The sequence below is a fragment of the Mycteria americana genome, chromosome 4 (genome assembly GCF_035582795.1).
Source record: "Mycteria americana isolate JAX WOST 10 ecotype Jacksonville Zoo and Gardens chromosome 4, USCA_MyAme_1.0, whole genome shotgun sequence".
Taxonomy (NCBI): domain Eukaryota; kingdom Metazoa; phylum Chordata; class Aves; order Ciconiiformes; family Ciconiidae; genus Mycteria; species Mycteria americana.
In genome coordinates, this window is record NC_134368.1 from 51,328,577 (window position 1) to 51,343,390 (window position 14,814).

Below are 14,814 nucleotides of genomic sequence, written 5' to 3' on the forward strand. Positions count from 1 at the left end.
CGGCCCCTGGGACGTACCACAGCGGGACGGAACCAACGGCGAGGGGGGCGAGGGGGGCGAGGGGGGCGAGGGGGGCCGCCCCCGCTCCGCCCCGCCGCGGGATCTCGGCGCGAGCGTCGCGTGCGAGCGGGGACCGGCTGCGCCCACGGCGGGATTTGAGGGGGGAGGAAAGAAATGAGAAGCCCTCCTAGAAAACGAAAGCGCAAAAAATCACGGCCTTGTGTTTCCGGTACGCAGCCCACCCACGACGCCAGCCGCCCTGGTCTTCGAAAGGCGGGAAAGGCCGGCGTGACAGAAAGCGAGAGCAGGGGCCGGGGACCCAGCTTTCTGTGAGGGAACGGCAATAACTATGGCAGCGCTTGCCCTGGGGGCCGCAGGGGCAGGGCCTGCGCTGACCGGGAGGGTGTCGGGCAGTGGCTACTGCCGAGCCCTCGTGGAGCGGACAGACCTGGCAGGGGGCAGGCGCTGCCCGCCTGCGGCTCTGCGGGCTGGGGCGAGGATCAGCCTCCTCCCTCCGGCGGGCCGGCTGGAAAGGCCGAGGCTGCCGGGGAAGAGAGCGGCCACGCAGAGAGCGAGGACGGGCAGAGCCCCGGGCTGAGCAGCGCCGGCGCCTGCGCAATGAGAGGGTGGTGGCATCAGCTGTCACCCACCATACTGTCACCAAAAGCCCCGTCATCTCACAAGGCCTTTGTCTGGCACCAAGCAAGGCGGGGAAGGTCGAGGCAGGGAGGGAGAGTCCGGGCATCTGGCTTTCTAAGCCTGCTGCTCCCACGCCTGCCTCCTGCGCTGTGTGTCTGTCTCCCCACCGGGGGAGTGGGCCTGAGCCCCGGGGCTTTGGGCCATGGTCCCCAGTGCTCGACGAGGAGGAGCTGTGCCAGCGCAGGGGCATTTGCCTGGGTGCCTGCCCGACCCCCACTCGCCCTCAGCACTGTGCCCAGAGGCAGCGGGGCAGCTGTGGCATTGCCAGCAGCACCGTAGGGCACTCAGAAGCTTTGCAGGCAGAGGTGGGAGCAGAGTCCCGGCCCAGCTGGGGTCTCACAGGCACCCCAGGGTGGTCCTTGCACCTTTCTGGGCACCAGAGTGGCCTTTTGGTGCACCCCAGCCACCTCCCTGTGCCTTTCTGTGCTCCCATGTTGGCCTTTCTGTGCCTTTCGTGGCCCCACAGAGCCCTCCTGTGCCTTTCGGTCCCGTCCCCTCCCCAAGGACTTCTTGGTTTTGGACTTCTGGGATCTTTTGGTACACCCTGAGGCCGCCATGGTGAGGCAGCCTTGGCATACTTTCCAGCGCATGCCCTTTCTGTGCCTTTCATGGCATCCCAGGCCGCTCCTTTTGTCTTTTGGGGTGACCCTGGGGCCTCCGCGTCTCTCCTGGGGCTTCCCAGTGGCCTCTGTGTGTCTTTCGGGGTGCTCCAGGACCCTCCTTGCACCTCTCTGTGTACCCGGTGTATTGGGAGCCTTGCGGAAGACACTGTATTTGAGGAGTTGGTGTTCTTGAACAGGCCATGCTGGCTCTACTGGGTCCCATCGTTCCGGCTGGAGAAGCCCCTCTGTTGTTAAGGTCATCTGTAATGTACAATGTCTTTGGGAAAGGTAAGCTGCGTGTGGATCAAGGGGTGATCCTGACCATTGAGACCGCTGCACTTTTAGCAGATAGTGAGCCACATCACAGTCAACCTGGGCAGGCACAGGCCTATAACGTAAGATTTACTCGCTATCTATGATTTACTTGAGACCTTAAGGTTTACTCACTATCTCTATTCCTCTTCTTCTTCTACCTTAATAAAGCTTTTCTCTTCAGCCGATTGTTGTCGGGCCTTTCTTGCTGAGATCCAGAAAGAGCCCTGCACTGTCTCTCTGTCTCTCAGCCTCACCCTGCCGTCCCACTGCACAACCCCCCATGGCCCTCAGAGCTCCTTTTTGGGGCACCCCAACCTCCTCCGTGTGCCTTACAGTGCACCCCTGGGTCCCCAGGGAGCCAGCAAGGCGCTTGGCCCCTGCAGCACACGAAGTGCTGCGCTGTGGCCCCTTTGTTGAACACAGGTACTCAGTGACGGCACAGCACTGGGGATGGGAGATGCCTGAGCAGGGCAGCTGTCCTGCAGGGCAGGGGTGACCCCGGGCGGCACAGGACAGCAGCCGAGGGGAGCGCACGGGGCAGGAGGAGGCTCCCATCAGCCCACCTGCGTGGGCAGGGATGGGAGAGGGAGATGCGGTGCCCAGGCCAGCACCGGGCAGTCGGGACTCCCCTGTGACACGAGGGGACCGCAGGTTGTGGTTCACCAATGAACCTCACAGCAGCCTCTGGCAAGGATGCCTGAGGGTCCTGCGGGTAGGGCAGGCTCTAGCACTGGTACCTGTACCGTGCCAGCTAGAGACAGCACTGGGACGCAGGGCTGATGCAGACCTTTGTCAGGCATGCAGGCTCGTTCCTCCTCCTGGGGACACGGTCCCCTTCCCACCCACACCAGAACAGTGGAAGGCAGAGTGTGTCTGGGGGCTGGTGATGAGAGCCCCCACCCTGCTTCCATGCCCAGCAGGAGCAGGGTCTTGCCAGCCTCAGAGGGTCAGCAAGGGGGCTGTGCTGATCTTCCATGTCTGTGAGGTTTTGGCCAGGTGCCTGAGCTGTTCCCACTGCAGGGGCTGTGCGACTTTGAGGAGTATTTCTTGAGAGGCCCACAGAGCTGTAGAGATGCCACCACAGCCCAGGGCAGGGCGCTCTCCACCTTCATCATGGCCAGTTTTAGACCTTTCCCAGCTCTTTTGGGGAAGGTGGTGCCCAGGACCGAGCCTACCCCAGGCCGAAGGACATGGTGGGCCTGGGACAGACAGGGAGGCAGCTCTGTGCTGTCCTTGGGGACAAGTAGGTCAGGTCTGATGGTGACACGCACTCAGAGAATGCATCTCTCAGCAGCCCACAGCCCTAGTGCTGAGGCCCACTCATGGAGTGTCAGCATCTGGTGTCATTGTCCTCCTTGAATCGCTGGTGGGGTCAAACTGGTCGCTTATGCAGAAGAAGGGCAGCTGAGGGCTCCTGTCCACTTTCTTCCTCACCCACCATCTGCCACTTCCCATCACAGTCCCTATCATGTCTTTGATGAGGAGGATGGAGACCACTTGCACCCGGTGGTGACAGCCTCTCCTGGGCACTGTATGCCTCTCCCTCTGGAGGGGACACCATCAGGTTCTCCCTGATGGTCGAGGGAAAGGGGTGGGGTTTTGATGGGCTCAGGCTGGCTCCTGGCTCTTTGCTTGTCTCTGCCTCCGTGGAGCAGCCAGGAGCATGTGAGGTAACGGTGGGGCAAAATGCGTCCCGGCACTTCCCAGGGGTACGAGCTTGCCTGCAAGGGGGCACAGGGGGAAGGGACACACAGCTCCCAGAGCAATGCAGGGCAGCCGTGGCATACCACATCATCTAAGAGGGGCAGGATCATCAGCATCAGGATGCCCCATCACCATCAGCTGCCCCAGAGGTGATGCTGACATCCTGACCCCACCAGGGAACGAGGTATCTTGCCCTGCCACCCAAGGGGACCCAGGTGTCCTGCCCCCCATGGGACACGTGGCCGAGGCCAGAATGCATGGTCAAGGCAACATGGGCAGGGAGCACCCGAGGACGTGCGCAGCTAGTCACGTGGTTCGTTAATGACTACCTAATGACCTTGGGGGGGCCGCGAGGGGGAGTGGGGCCTCCTGGACGCCTGGCTCCCCACACACATCCACTGGACCTTGCTCTTTGCCCTGCTCCTCCTCCTGGATCCTTGCCCATTGGGCCCAGCTGGGACCAGTATAAAAGAGGCATGGAGGAGTGGGAGGGATCCCGGAGACCTCGAGGCCATAAGGGAAACTGAGGCACACACACAGGTGCGGGTGAGGGATGCGTAGGGGACCAGAGTGTCTGCGGGAGGGGACTGTGAGGAACACAAGCATCCAGTGGGGGAGGGAGGATATGTAGGGGATCCAGGTGTCGGGGCAGGGGGTGGATCTATAGGGGACCCAGGAGTCCGGGGGGGGGGGGGGGTGTTCCATAGGGGACCCAGGCTTCTGGGGAGTGCAGAACTGTAGGGGACCCAGCTGTCCATGGGGTGTTCTGTAGGGGACCCGGGCTTCCAGGTGGGATCCGCAGATGGCCCAGGTGTCCGGGGCGGGGGTCCCCATGCACTTAGAGGGGATTTGTAAGGGACCCAAGTGCCTGGGAGGGGGAATTTGTAGAGGAATTGAGCGTCCAGGGTGGGGTTTCCAGTTGGGGCCCAGAAGTCCAGATGGCCCTGACCCCACTTTCCACAGGTGCCCATGGCAGGCTGGGCACTATGCATGGCCCTGGTGATGGCAGCACTGGCAGGGGCGGTGGGCGAGAGCCGCTATGAGAAGTTCCTGCGGCAGCATGTGGACCACCCCCGGACATCCACGCTCGCGGCCCACCGCTACTGCGAGACCATGCTGGCACGCCGGCAAGTGACGGCCCCGGGGCGGCCCTGCAAGCCCTCCAACACCTTTGTGCACGCACCGGCCGAGGAGCTGGTGGCTGCCTGCACCCAGACGCCTGACGCAGCGGGGTTCCACAGCACCCCAACACCCATGGGCCTCACAGCCTGCCGTCTGCGGGGGGGGGACACCCGGCCCCCTTGCGCCTACCGGGCCCGGCAGCTCCACCAACACGTGCGTGTCGCCTGCGTTGGCGGGCTGCCCGTGCACCTCGCTGGCACCCACGCACCCTCCTAGTGAGGGTGGACATGACGGGGCTGTAGGTGGGGATGTGGATGCTCCCTCCCACGGGGGCCTCCGTTGGGGTCTGCAATAAAGGAGGCGCCACAGGCCTGGGCTCCGGCATCAGCTTCTGGGGGGACCCTGCGATCCTACCCCTCTCTGCGTGCCCCTCAGCCCCCTTGCGTGCCCCCAACCTGCCCAAGGTGCCCCCCACGTGCCTCATAAACCCTGGGTTTTCCCAACCTCCTGGGTGTCCCATAGCCCCCTAGGGTGACTCTGACCACTCCTGTGCCCCATAGACTCCCCTTTCCTGAGTGCTCCACAACTCCTCTGGGTGCCCCATAATCCCCCCAGGGTCCCCCTGGTCCCCTGGATCTGGACCCAACTCTCTCCCCAACTCTGACCCTTTGGGTGTCATATTGCTTTCCTGGATGCTCCATAGCTCCTGCAGGGTCTCCCAACCTCCCATGTGCCTCATAACCCCCTGGGTACCCCCAGCTTCCCCCATGCCTGCCCCATAAACCCTCATGTGCCCCACAGTCCCCTCTCCCACATGCCTCTGACCCCATCTGGGGCCTCTCTGGGGCTGAGGCTGCTCTTGGGCCCCCGTGGCACCCCCATAGAGCCAAGCACTGGCTGGGACCACACACAGCCCTGAACCACCACCCCACGCACACTGAGCACACACAAAACCACAACACACGCACACACAACGCACGCAAAACATGCACTGTGCACACAACACACAACCACACACCACACTCGCAACACAAAACATACACACAATACACCTGCTCCTACGCACAACACACATACACAGCACATACACAATACACAAGCACATACAACACACACACTACATGCACACGCATACACAGACAAGTATTTTCTTGGGTTTGGATGGGATTTCATGTGTTTCCGCTTGTGTTCATCACCTCTTGTCCTGTCACTGGGCACCACTAGTAAAAGCGTGGCTCCCTTTTCTTCATTCCTCCCCATCGGTACTTACCAGTACACTGATAAGCTCCCCCTGCCTAAGCCTTCTCTTCTCCAGGCTGAACAGTCCCAGCTCTCTCAGCCTTTCCTCTTATCGGAGATGCTCCAGTCCATCAGCAGCAGCCCTTTGCTGGACTCTCTCCAGTTCATGTCTCTCTTGTACTGGGGAGTCCATCACTGGATCCAGCATTCCAGGTCTGTCTCAGTAGTGCTGAGCAGAGGAGCAGGATCACCTCCATCTGCCTGCTAGCAACACTCTGCCTAATGCAGCCCGGCAGGCTGGGGGTCCTCTTTGCTCTGGTCCTATTGCCAAGGGAGCCCTGAGGACTCCAGTGGAAGTGCTGACATCCAGGTGCTGTGCTGCTGCAAAAAGGCAGCCCAAATGCACTCAGAAATTGTAGCTGAGGAGGAGAAGCACAGCAAATGGTCTTCCTGATCCTTTTCAATTGCTCCCTGTCCAAGACGTCTTTTCTCCATCTGCGTTGAGTAACTCAGGTGCTCCTTTTCTGGCATTCAGCAGAAAGGCACTTGGAGGGCCCTCCATGGACTGGTGAGCTCCAACTCAGCCCTGCCCCAGTGAGAAGAGCTCTACTCCCTGTACAATGGAGAAGAACTGCGGTTATTTCAAGGGCATTTGGGGCATTCCTGGCCTGGCAACTTCCAGCAGATTCACTTCTCCACCCTGCTCCCTCCTGGCCATGGGAGGAGCTGGGTGGGCTGACCCTCTCAGGAGGGAATGCCTGGGGTCTCTGCAAGTACAAGGATTTGAGCTCTGCTCTGTTTCTTTCTACCTTGGTTCTTCAAGGCTTGGAGGAGGACTCCAGCCTCTCCATCTGTTCTCTGGCAGCTCAGATCATCCTGACACTGAGAGAGAAAAATTTCACCACTGTGATTTACCCTATGAGCTTTGCACTACAGGCTCTGAAGAGCATGGGAGAGGTGGCACCCACCTTGGGGAGACAGCTCTGAGCAGCAGTCCCAGAGCAGCAATGCCAGTTCTGGGATGCCCTGCAGGCTGGGCTTACCAGAGTGTGCTGGAAAGTCTGGGTTGTTCCTGGCATCTCCCCTTTGCCTGCAGGACAGCTCCACCCCTCCGGCACATCACATCCCATTATTGCGCTGTTGGTTCACCCCTCTGCTGTGTTTTCCCCTAAGAAGCAACTCTGCTTCTTCAGCATATGTTAGTGTCTGTTCTTTGTGAAGGCTAAAGGGAAAAAAACTCAGCCACAAAGGAATCAGGGTCATCCTGAGGGTGTTAGGACATCCCCTCTCTCCAGCAGCCAGCAGCAGTGCGGATCATACCCAGGTACTCTCTCTCTGAGGCAAAGCACCAGCTGATCTGCTGGCTTCATAACAAGGATCACAAAAGCTGTAGCTGCTCCTGCCATCTCCAAGAGGAGATGCCAGGACAAGAACTGGCTCTCTGCAGGGCTTGCATATTATGTGAAAGGGGATGGAAGGGGAACAGCATGCAGCCCTAGACCTTTTTTCCCCATCACTGGCTACTGTGCCCGGTCCTTGGAGCTGCCTACCTCTTGTCTCAGGAGCTCTGTGGTGAGGTTGAGGGGAACCAGCAAAGGGGATGGTCTCCAGTGATGTCAGTCCCTGTTCTAAATGTCCCAAAACCTTAGGAGGTACAAGAGGATCCATCTCCACCTGGCCTTGGTCTCAACCCTGAAAGAGAAAAAGGAGTTCCTAATAGGATTCTGCCTTGAAAATGAATCACCTCTTTTGCCACTGCCGGCACAGGGAAGGGCACAGGGCTGGCCCCTCACCCGCACTAAGTTCAGCTGATGTGGCTGAGCTCAAGAGTTGCAAGGCCATATTGCAGGCAAAAAAGTGACTTGCAGAAATTTCACTTAATTTAACTTATTGCCAATTAACATACACTTTTAATTACCGATTTGGGTATTGAGAAGCACAGAAGATATAAAAAATTACATGAGAACTTATGGAAATGCCTTTCTTCCCCTTCCCCAGGCACAACTTCAGACCTCCATGAGTGGGATCACAACTGCGATAAGAGACTTCCACACTATCCTTAAACTGCTGGGATGTGGCCCTTTATCCAGGGAGACAAAAAGGCCTTTGCCACAAGCAGCAGTGGGCCATTTACAGGCAGTGGTCAGCAAATCTGTAATGGCAACAAGCAGCAAAAAGCCAGTGTGGCACTGGTGCCTGAAAATAAAGGAAGGATTTTTGCATTTTTGTGTTTTAATAAACCATGGCATTTATTTCTTAATTCCTTTCTCATTTAGGTACTTTCACGTCCTGCCTATCACAGCCAAACGTAAAGTCCCAAGGTTTGTGGTTGATTCTGCCTTACAACACCACAGGGAGACAGAAACTATCATCTCTGTTTTGTGGATGGGAATTAAGCAGCCCACGGTCACAGAGAAAGTCTGAGACAGGAGCTCAGTTCAGGCCTCCCGAACCCTATTTAATGGCCTCCCTTCCCATTTACACACTTTCCTCTGGAGAAAAGACAAACCGTGTCAGTCTGACTTTTTCTTTAAAATAACTTTTTTTGCTTTCAGTGTACATCTTTCACTTCGCAGTGTCCTGCAGCAGATCAGTATAGGCTGCATTAAAACAGGCAACCAAAACTGTTCCCAAAACAGCACTATATCCCACCAAGAAAGCAAACTATAAACTTTCTGGATACTAGCCCAAAGCTAGTATCTGAGCCATATCTGCTTGAATTTCATGCCCAGAGTTTGCTCTGACAGTGGTCAGCCTGCTCTTCTCACCTGCTGTATTACCAGACAATTAATCCCTTAGCCAGGAACTGGGCTGTTGCTTGTTTAGTACAGGCAAATGAAGCAAATAATGCTCTCTCACATACTGCACTATGGCTCACATGCTTGCTCTAAGATCACACTTCCACCGCCCCGCATCTGATGGTATAAAATGAGAGGCATGAGCAGTGTGTTAACATTTCCAGTGCTACTGTGGAAATTTGTTTCTGCTTCTTGAAAAGCAATGGCATTTTTGCAGAACCATAGCAGGGAATTGCTTAAGGAGGCACTGCAAAGGCCTTCAAAAATGTTTACTCAGCAAAGTCAATACTGGGCTCCATGGATTTGGCAGAATGAATCCTGTGCAACCAGGCTGTTGCTGCATGCCACGCATGCTAAAATTGACGTGGAAAAAGCTTCTCTCCAGTGCTATCGCTTGATCTTAAAATATACCCTGTACAAATACAGCAAAATACAGACCGTTTCTCTGCAGCATTTGCTCTAATTATTTTTTCCATGGGGTTTTGGTCCCCTGCTTTCTTAAAACCAAATAACTCATCCAAACAATGTGGTAAGCTTTCCAACATCACGATAGCTTGAAAAGCTCAGTGAAGAGTCGAAGCATTCATGAAAGTCAGACAATATATTTTTAAAATCAAAATTTCTTTTTTTAATGAGCACAGATCTTTCTGTAACTTTAGGCACCAATTTTGCTCTTTTTATTGAAAAACAGACTAATCTAAATATTTTGAAGCATTCATCAAAGTAAGGGGAAAGCCTTACTTCTTCTACCCCTCCAATATGTTAATTTTTTTTCTTCCAGAAGGAAATTCCAGGATATTCCTCTTTGTATTCACACTGTTCATATGCCTAAAATAAAGGAGATATCAACTGAGTTTCAAAAAAAATCCATGAGATTTCCATTTGAATTTGTGTGGTTTTTCTTAGCTGTATCTCATGAAGAAGAGTCAAGTCCTGCAGACTGATTTCCTTGGGCTTTTTTATCTGTTTAGCATGGAATACTGCTGGTGGCATTGTAAGAGCAATAGCAACTGGCTTCACATCACCCTAGAGATGACTCTTCAAATCACCTTTCAAGTCTGGCCCAAAAGAGGATCTTTTGCTTTCTCACATGGTACATTTTTGAATGAATGCACAGTTTAAACAGTTTAACTGCAATGACTAATTTCTACCATCACAAGTATCTCTGTGAGTCCATTTTTAAAAAAAATATTTATTTATTTACTTGAAGAAAAATTGTTTAGAGAGAATAGAGCTATTCCTTTATCTGTAAATGAAAAGGCCCTGTAGCTTGGTCTGGGCGGTGGGGCTGAGGGGCTCACCCTCCCTCATCACTGAGAAGTGGCAGAACCCATCCTCTCCTTTCTGTGACCAGGGGTTTAAATACTGGGACATCCTCACCTCTACCCCATAACAAGTGAGCCGGAAAAAAGCCACAGCTTTCTGTGAAGGACTGAGCTGAGAGGAGGTGAAGAGAAAGGACCAAGCCTCCGGGAGTACCTGGGGATTTTGCTCTGAGGTGCATCCCAGCATGGCACATGTGGCAGCTCAAAAAGGCTCTTATCTCGGCAGCTCGCTCTTGCTGTCTTCAAACTATGTGGTAATGGCCCAGGCGTCGGGCAGAGCAAATAACCAACCCCAACTTTTTCCACCTACACACAAACCTTGGGACAGAGGTGCTTGAAGGAGTCAGCACTGACGAATGCAAAAAAACCATGCTCCTTTTCCTGCAGATACCTCTGTTTCCTTGACTCTGCTCTGGTTTTTTTGAGGTCCTGCCACATATAAAGAGGAGCCAGAGCAGCCCTTGACTCAGTCTTTTCTCCAGGCATCAGAGGCAGCTGAAGAAGCAAGGTGCTCGATGCACTGGGCAGACCTGCTTGTCCTTCTCCCTGCAGCCCCGTACCGGCTGGCAGCTTTCCCCTTCGCTGCTCTCTTCCACCACCTCTGTGCTTCGGGGCGCCTCTCTCTGACTGCCCGGTACGTGGTTGTCACGCCTGCTGCTGCACCGAGGGCACGGCATGTCTGTGGATGCTTTCTGGGGGCTCTCCTGGCCAGAGGTGGAGTGGGATGCATGGTAGCAAGTCCCTGCTGACTCGGGTAGCGACATTTGTGTGGCTTGGATGGGAGCTGTCCCCAGTCCCTTCTCTCTGCGGTGGGGCCAGATCAAGGTCCTTAAGGACAAAACAGCCAGGCCGGACACTCCGGTGTTGTGAGAGATGGGTTTAGGGGTGTACCAGGATGAGCATGTGGGCAAGGGGAGCAGGGCAGGGAATGGGGCCTATCTCTGGGGTGATTAGGATGGGGGCCAGGCAGGGCCAGCAATATCTGCCCCAGTCCCCCTGCCATTCCTGCTTGCAGCCACAATGGCCCTGGTGTTCCCTCACCCCATGAGAGGCCAAGAGGCAGACTACAGGGGGACTGTGGAGGCTGCAGGACCCAGACTAAGCTCCACTATAGAGAGCGGGAGTTTTAAGCCCCATTTTCCCCAAAAGGCAGACAAAGGGCATCTGGTCTCTTCTAGGTATATATTCCTTCTCACTGGAGGATGTCTCCTTGCTGGCACAGCCATGGGCAGCTACACCGTGTTGCTCCTCATCCCAGCTGCTGGCTCCGTGCTCGTCCTTCTCTCTGTCAGCCCAGCTCGTGCCCACACCTGGGTCTTCGTCCTCCAGATGTCCTGGCAGACACTCTGCCACCTGGGTCTGAGCAGCCAGGAGCTGGACCCACAGGATGCCAGGTAACACCCCGGCTCTGCCTCCTTCCTGTCCCCCCCTCAGTGGGCTGGGGGCCCTCCCGGTCATTTTGTGAGGGTGGAGGGTCCCCTGGGCCAAGCCGGCTCGCTGTTCCACAGCCGTCAGTCAGTCTCTACTATGGCTGCATCCCCGTGCGTGGGCGATGCTGTGGGCATGGCAGCGCTCTGGGGACGTGGGACAGCACAACCCCCGTGTGCGGCCTTGCGCCCGTGCTTCTAATGCTCCCTTCCAGGGACTCTCAGCAGCTCTCAGGTGCCCTCTCCTTCCAGGCCAGCCATCACCCTCTCTGCCATCATGCTGCTCACCCAGAAGGCTACGTCTCTGGCCCTGGACATACACGAAAGGGTCGTGCCGCTCCAGCTGGGCCAGGGGCTTTTGCAGCGCGCGCTGCCCCTCTGCAGCTACCTGCTCTTTTTCCCAGCCCTCCTCGGAGGTCCCCTGTGCTCCTTCAGCAGGTTTCGGGCCCAGGCCGAGTCCTCGGGGGCTCTGCCCCGCCCGCTGAGGTCTGCCGGCCAGCGGTGCCTCTGTGCCCTGGCCCTGCAGGGGCTGCGAGCGGGGCTGGTGGGAGGGCTGGCCGGCAGGCAGGGCTGCGCCGGCCTGGGCTGCCTGCCCCACGTCTGGGTGCGGGCCCTGCTCCTCAGGCTGGCCTACTATTTGCACTGGGTGCTGGACGAGGCCCTCCTCGAGGTGGCGGGCTTTGGGCCGGAGGCGGGCCAGGGCGACCTTTCCATCCGCGACCTGTGGACGCTGGAGACCACCCACCGCCTGGCCGTCTTCGCCCGAACCTGGAACAAGAGCACGTCCCGCTGGTTGAGGAGACTTGTCTTCCAGCGCTGCCCGGCCCAGCCACTCCTCGCCACCTTTGCCTTCTCTGCCTGGTGGCACGGCCTCCGGCCTGGGCAGGTCTTTGGTTTCCTGTGCTGGGCTGTCATGGTGGAGGCCGACTACCGTATCCATCCCTTTCTCAGCGCCCGGGCCACCTCCCAGGGCGTGAAGCTCCTCTACCGTGGCACAACCTGGGTCTTCACGCAGCTCATCGTCGCCTACATCCTGGTGGCTGTGGAAACTGAGAGCTTCTCCATGCTCTGCCTGCTCTGGACTTCCTGCAACAGCATCCTTCCCCTCTCCTACGGCTTCGCGCTGCTGCTGCTCCTGCTTGCCAAGAAGCTGAAGCAGAACTGAGCCTGTCCTGGGCTAACTTGTGCGGCCGGTGGGGCACACTCCTGCACATGTGAGCATGCAGGGTGAGAAGTGCAATTGGCCAAGCAATCTCATATAACAGCATCTCTGGAGAACCAGGTTGGCTTTTACTCCTGGGATATCCCCCAGCTTTGAGGGATGCTCTGAAGCAGGGAGGTGAGGTCACCAGACCGCTGGGCAAAGGGCTTCTAGCAGCACTGCCTGCCCAGTGTTTGTCTTGGGGCTTTGGGTCTCAGCCTCATCTCACACAGAAAGCGCACAACCTCCCCACCAAACTCATCTGTGCTACAAATGCACCAGTCGGCAACTGTGCCCAGCTCCTGGGAATCTGTCCACCATGGCGATAGCAGGCACTGGCAGAGAGCTGCCTTGCCACCTTTCTTGGGCACACAGACCGCTGGGAGCCTGGACACAGGGAAGGGGGCTGGCAGTCTGTCTGGGGGCAGCACAAGACACGAAACACCCCTTTCCCCACCCAGCAGTACTACGGAGATGCATGGGTCTGTGGTGCTTCTCCAGCAATTGCTGCTCAGCACTGTCCCTGTGGCACGTGGACCCCAAACTGTGTTCCCAATTAGACGTCTCCTGCAATACCCGCCCCCCACCAAGCGGGTGACATGCTTGGCCCCCAGGGCGCAGGGTCAGCTGTGTCCCCTGCCACAGGGGAAGAGGGATGATCCATCCCCTCCACCATTCTTGCAGAGGATCCTGGGCACGGGGGCAAGAATGCCTGCTAGGAAAAGGGGGGCTACTGCCCATGGTGTGCTGAGGACAGCATGGGCAAGGGGGAGTACGCCAGCAAAGTCCTCAGACTTGGCTGTGGCATTAAACCAAGGCTTAGGTGTCGCTTTCCCCACAAAGATAAACAGCAGAAACCCTAATGCACTTCTCCAGTTCACGCATTGGCCTAGGACCCAAAAGCCTAGGACAGTTTAGGCTAGAGAAGAAGCATGAGCTACTATAGGGAAAGGTATCAGGAAAGTATGGAGCTAAGAGTTTCTGTTTATATGAGTGCAAGAAGCCACCCACCAAATCTCAAAATCATACAGCTGAAAATGCAACAAGACTATTGCTGGCCTCTGGTCTGCTGGGCACGCTGCTGCAGGGTACAAGGACCAACACCAGAAACAGGCTCAAGCGCCCAAACTCAGGCCCTGTGCCAATACCTGCATCTGTGTTTGTCACTAAACTGAAACTCAGCATGCAAAATGGATCCAACCTTGTTTTATGTGGGTCGGTTGGATGTTTGGCTACTTCTTGAGTCCCGCCGAGTACCCAACCCAAGCCTTGCAAGCCACTTGCCCCACATATAATCTCCCCGTTGCCAGCACAGCTTGGATTTGTCATGGCCAGACCTTGTCTACTTCAGTGCTGTCCTGCAGAGCTGCTTCCAACTTATTCCCTATATCCATGCTTAGAAACTGATTCATCTCTTCATCTTCTATCTGAAAAACATGCTGGGTTCCTTCAGGCAGGTTCTCCAGCTGTTTCATCACTCTGCTGGCCCATGTGAGACCACATGCACAAGGGCCAAACTTTCCAGGGCAATGTGTCCAGGATGGTCCATGGGACAGTGGTTCCCAAGCCAGAAGGCTCCTGCCACCTATGTTGGAGGGAAGTGGACCCAAGAGTCAGATGCAGGAAAGCCAGCGTATAAAAAAAATCCCCGAGGGCTGCAGTTGGAGCCATCCCACATTCTTTCAGCACGCAGGGACGTGCACGGCCTCCTCCCTAAGGGGATCAGGGGAAATTAATTGCAAATGGGTGCCCAGCCAAGGAACCATCCCCTCCCATCAGCAGCAACCATAGCCAAACAGATTAAAAAAAAAAAAAAATTCCAGGTGAGAAGCCTGGAAAAGATTCACAGAAAGTGTATGAAGTGTCAAAAAACCTGGGGAATTAAAATTCCCCCAAGAGAGCAGGCTGGATCTGGAGATGAATCAAGGCTGGAGGAAAGTGCTCATGAATTTCCCCCCAGTTTGAGCTGGGAGGGGGTAGCTCAGCTAGTGACATCCTGTCTCAGCTAAGCTGATGCTGGGCTCTCTCCATGTGTCCCAAACCTACCCCTTGTCCAAGGGCTGCAGAACTGGTGCCAGGAGCAGGGCAGCTCATCTCTGCCTCGTGTTGGGGTGGAAGAGTAAAAGCAGCCCACAACCTTTTGAAAAATCAGGTTTTCTGAGCAGCAGCATGGCCTCTACCAAGCTGAGTGGCTGCTATATGCCTGGATGGAAGGAAAGGGGCTGAAGGGAGCCAGGCCAGCTTCTCCCTCTTCCATCATGCTGCTCTTGCATCGCATCTCTTGGAGGAGCAGGTTTGCAGTGCACCCAGCCCCATGCATTTCTAATTCAAACACCAGCAGCAATAAGACCCTCCCAGACCACAGGCCAGTGGCCCTGGCCT

General features: G+C 56.2%; 2 protein-coding genes across 2 annotated transcripts; both read left to right on the forward strand.

Annotated features, from left to right (window-relative positions):
- The first annotated feature begins 76 nt into the window (after positions 1-76).
- Positions 77-4,732, forward strand: LOC142409232 (ribonuclease CL2-like). Its single transcript, XM_075500511.1, has 2 exons — positions 77-229; positions 4,284-4,732. Exon 2 carries the CDS (start codon positions 4,290-4,292, stop codon positions 4,716-4,718), a length of 429 nt encoding a protein of 142 aa, XP_075356626.1. The 5' UTR covers positions 77-229; positions 4,284-4,289; the 3' UTR covers positions 4,719-4,732.
- A 5,549-nt stretch (positions 4,733-10,281) lies between these two features.
- Positions 10,282-12,396, forward strand: MBOAT4 (membrane bound ghrelin O-acyltransferase MBOAT4). The gene is made up of 3 exons (XM_075499266.1): positions 10,282-10,438; positions 10,983-11,198; positions 11,484-12,396. Exons 1-3 carry the CDS (start codon positions 10,320-10,322, stop codon positions 12,394-12,396), a joined length of 1,248 nt encoding a protein of 415 aa, XP_075355381.1. The 5' UTR covers positions 10,282-10,319.
- The last annotated feature ends 2,418 nt before the right edge of the window (positions 12,397-14,814 follow it).

What these genes read in the sequence shown, in the direction of transcription:
- LOC142409232 (XM_075500511.1), top strand. Translation starts at nt 4,290, where the DNA reads ATGGCAGGCTGGGCACTATGCATGGCCCTGGTGATGGCAGCACTGGCA.
- MBOAT4 (XM_075499266.1), top strand. Translation starts at nt 10,320, where the DNA reads ATGCACTGGGCAGACCTGCTTGTCCTTCTCCCTGCAGCCCCGTACCGG. An exon ending in CGCCTCTCTCTGACTGCCCG is followed by an intron (nt 10,439 to 10,982) that starts GTACGTGGTTGT and finishes GGTCTCTTCTAG; the next exon opens with GTATATATTCCTTCTCACTG. An exon ending in CTGGACCCACAGGATGCCAG is followed by an intron (nt 11,199 to 11,483) that starts GTAACACCCCGG and finishes CTCTCCTTCCAG; the next exon opens with GCCAGCCATCACCCTCTCTG.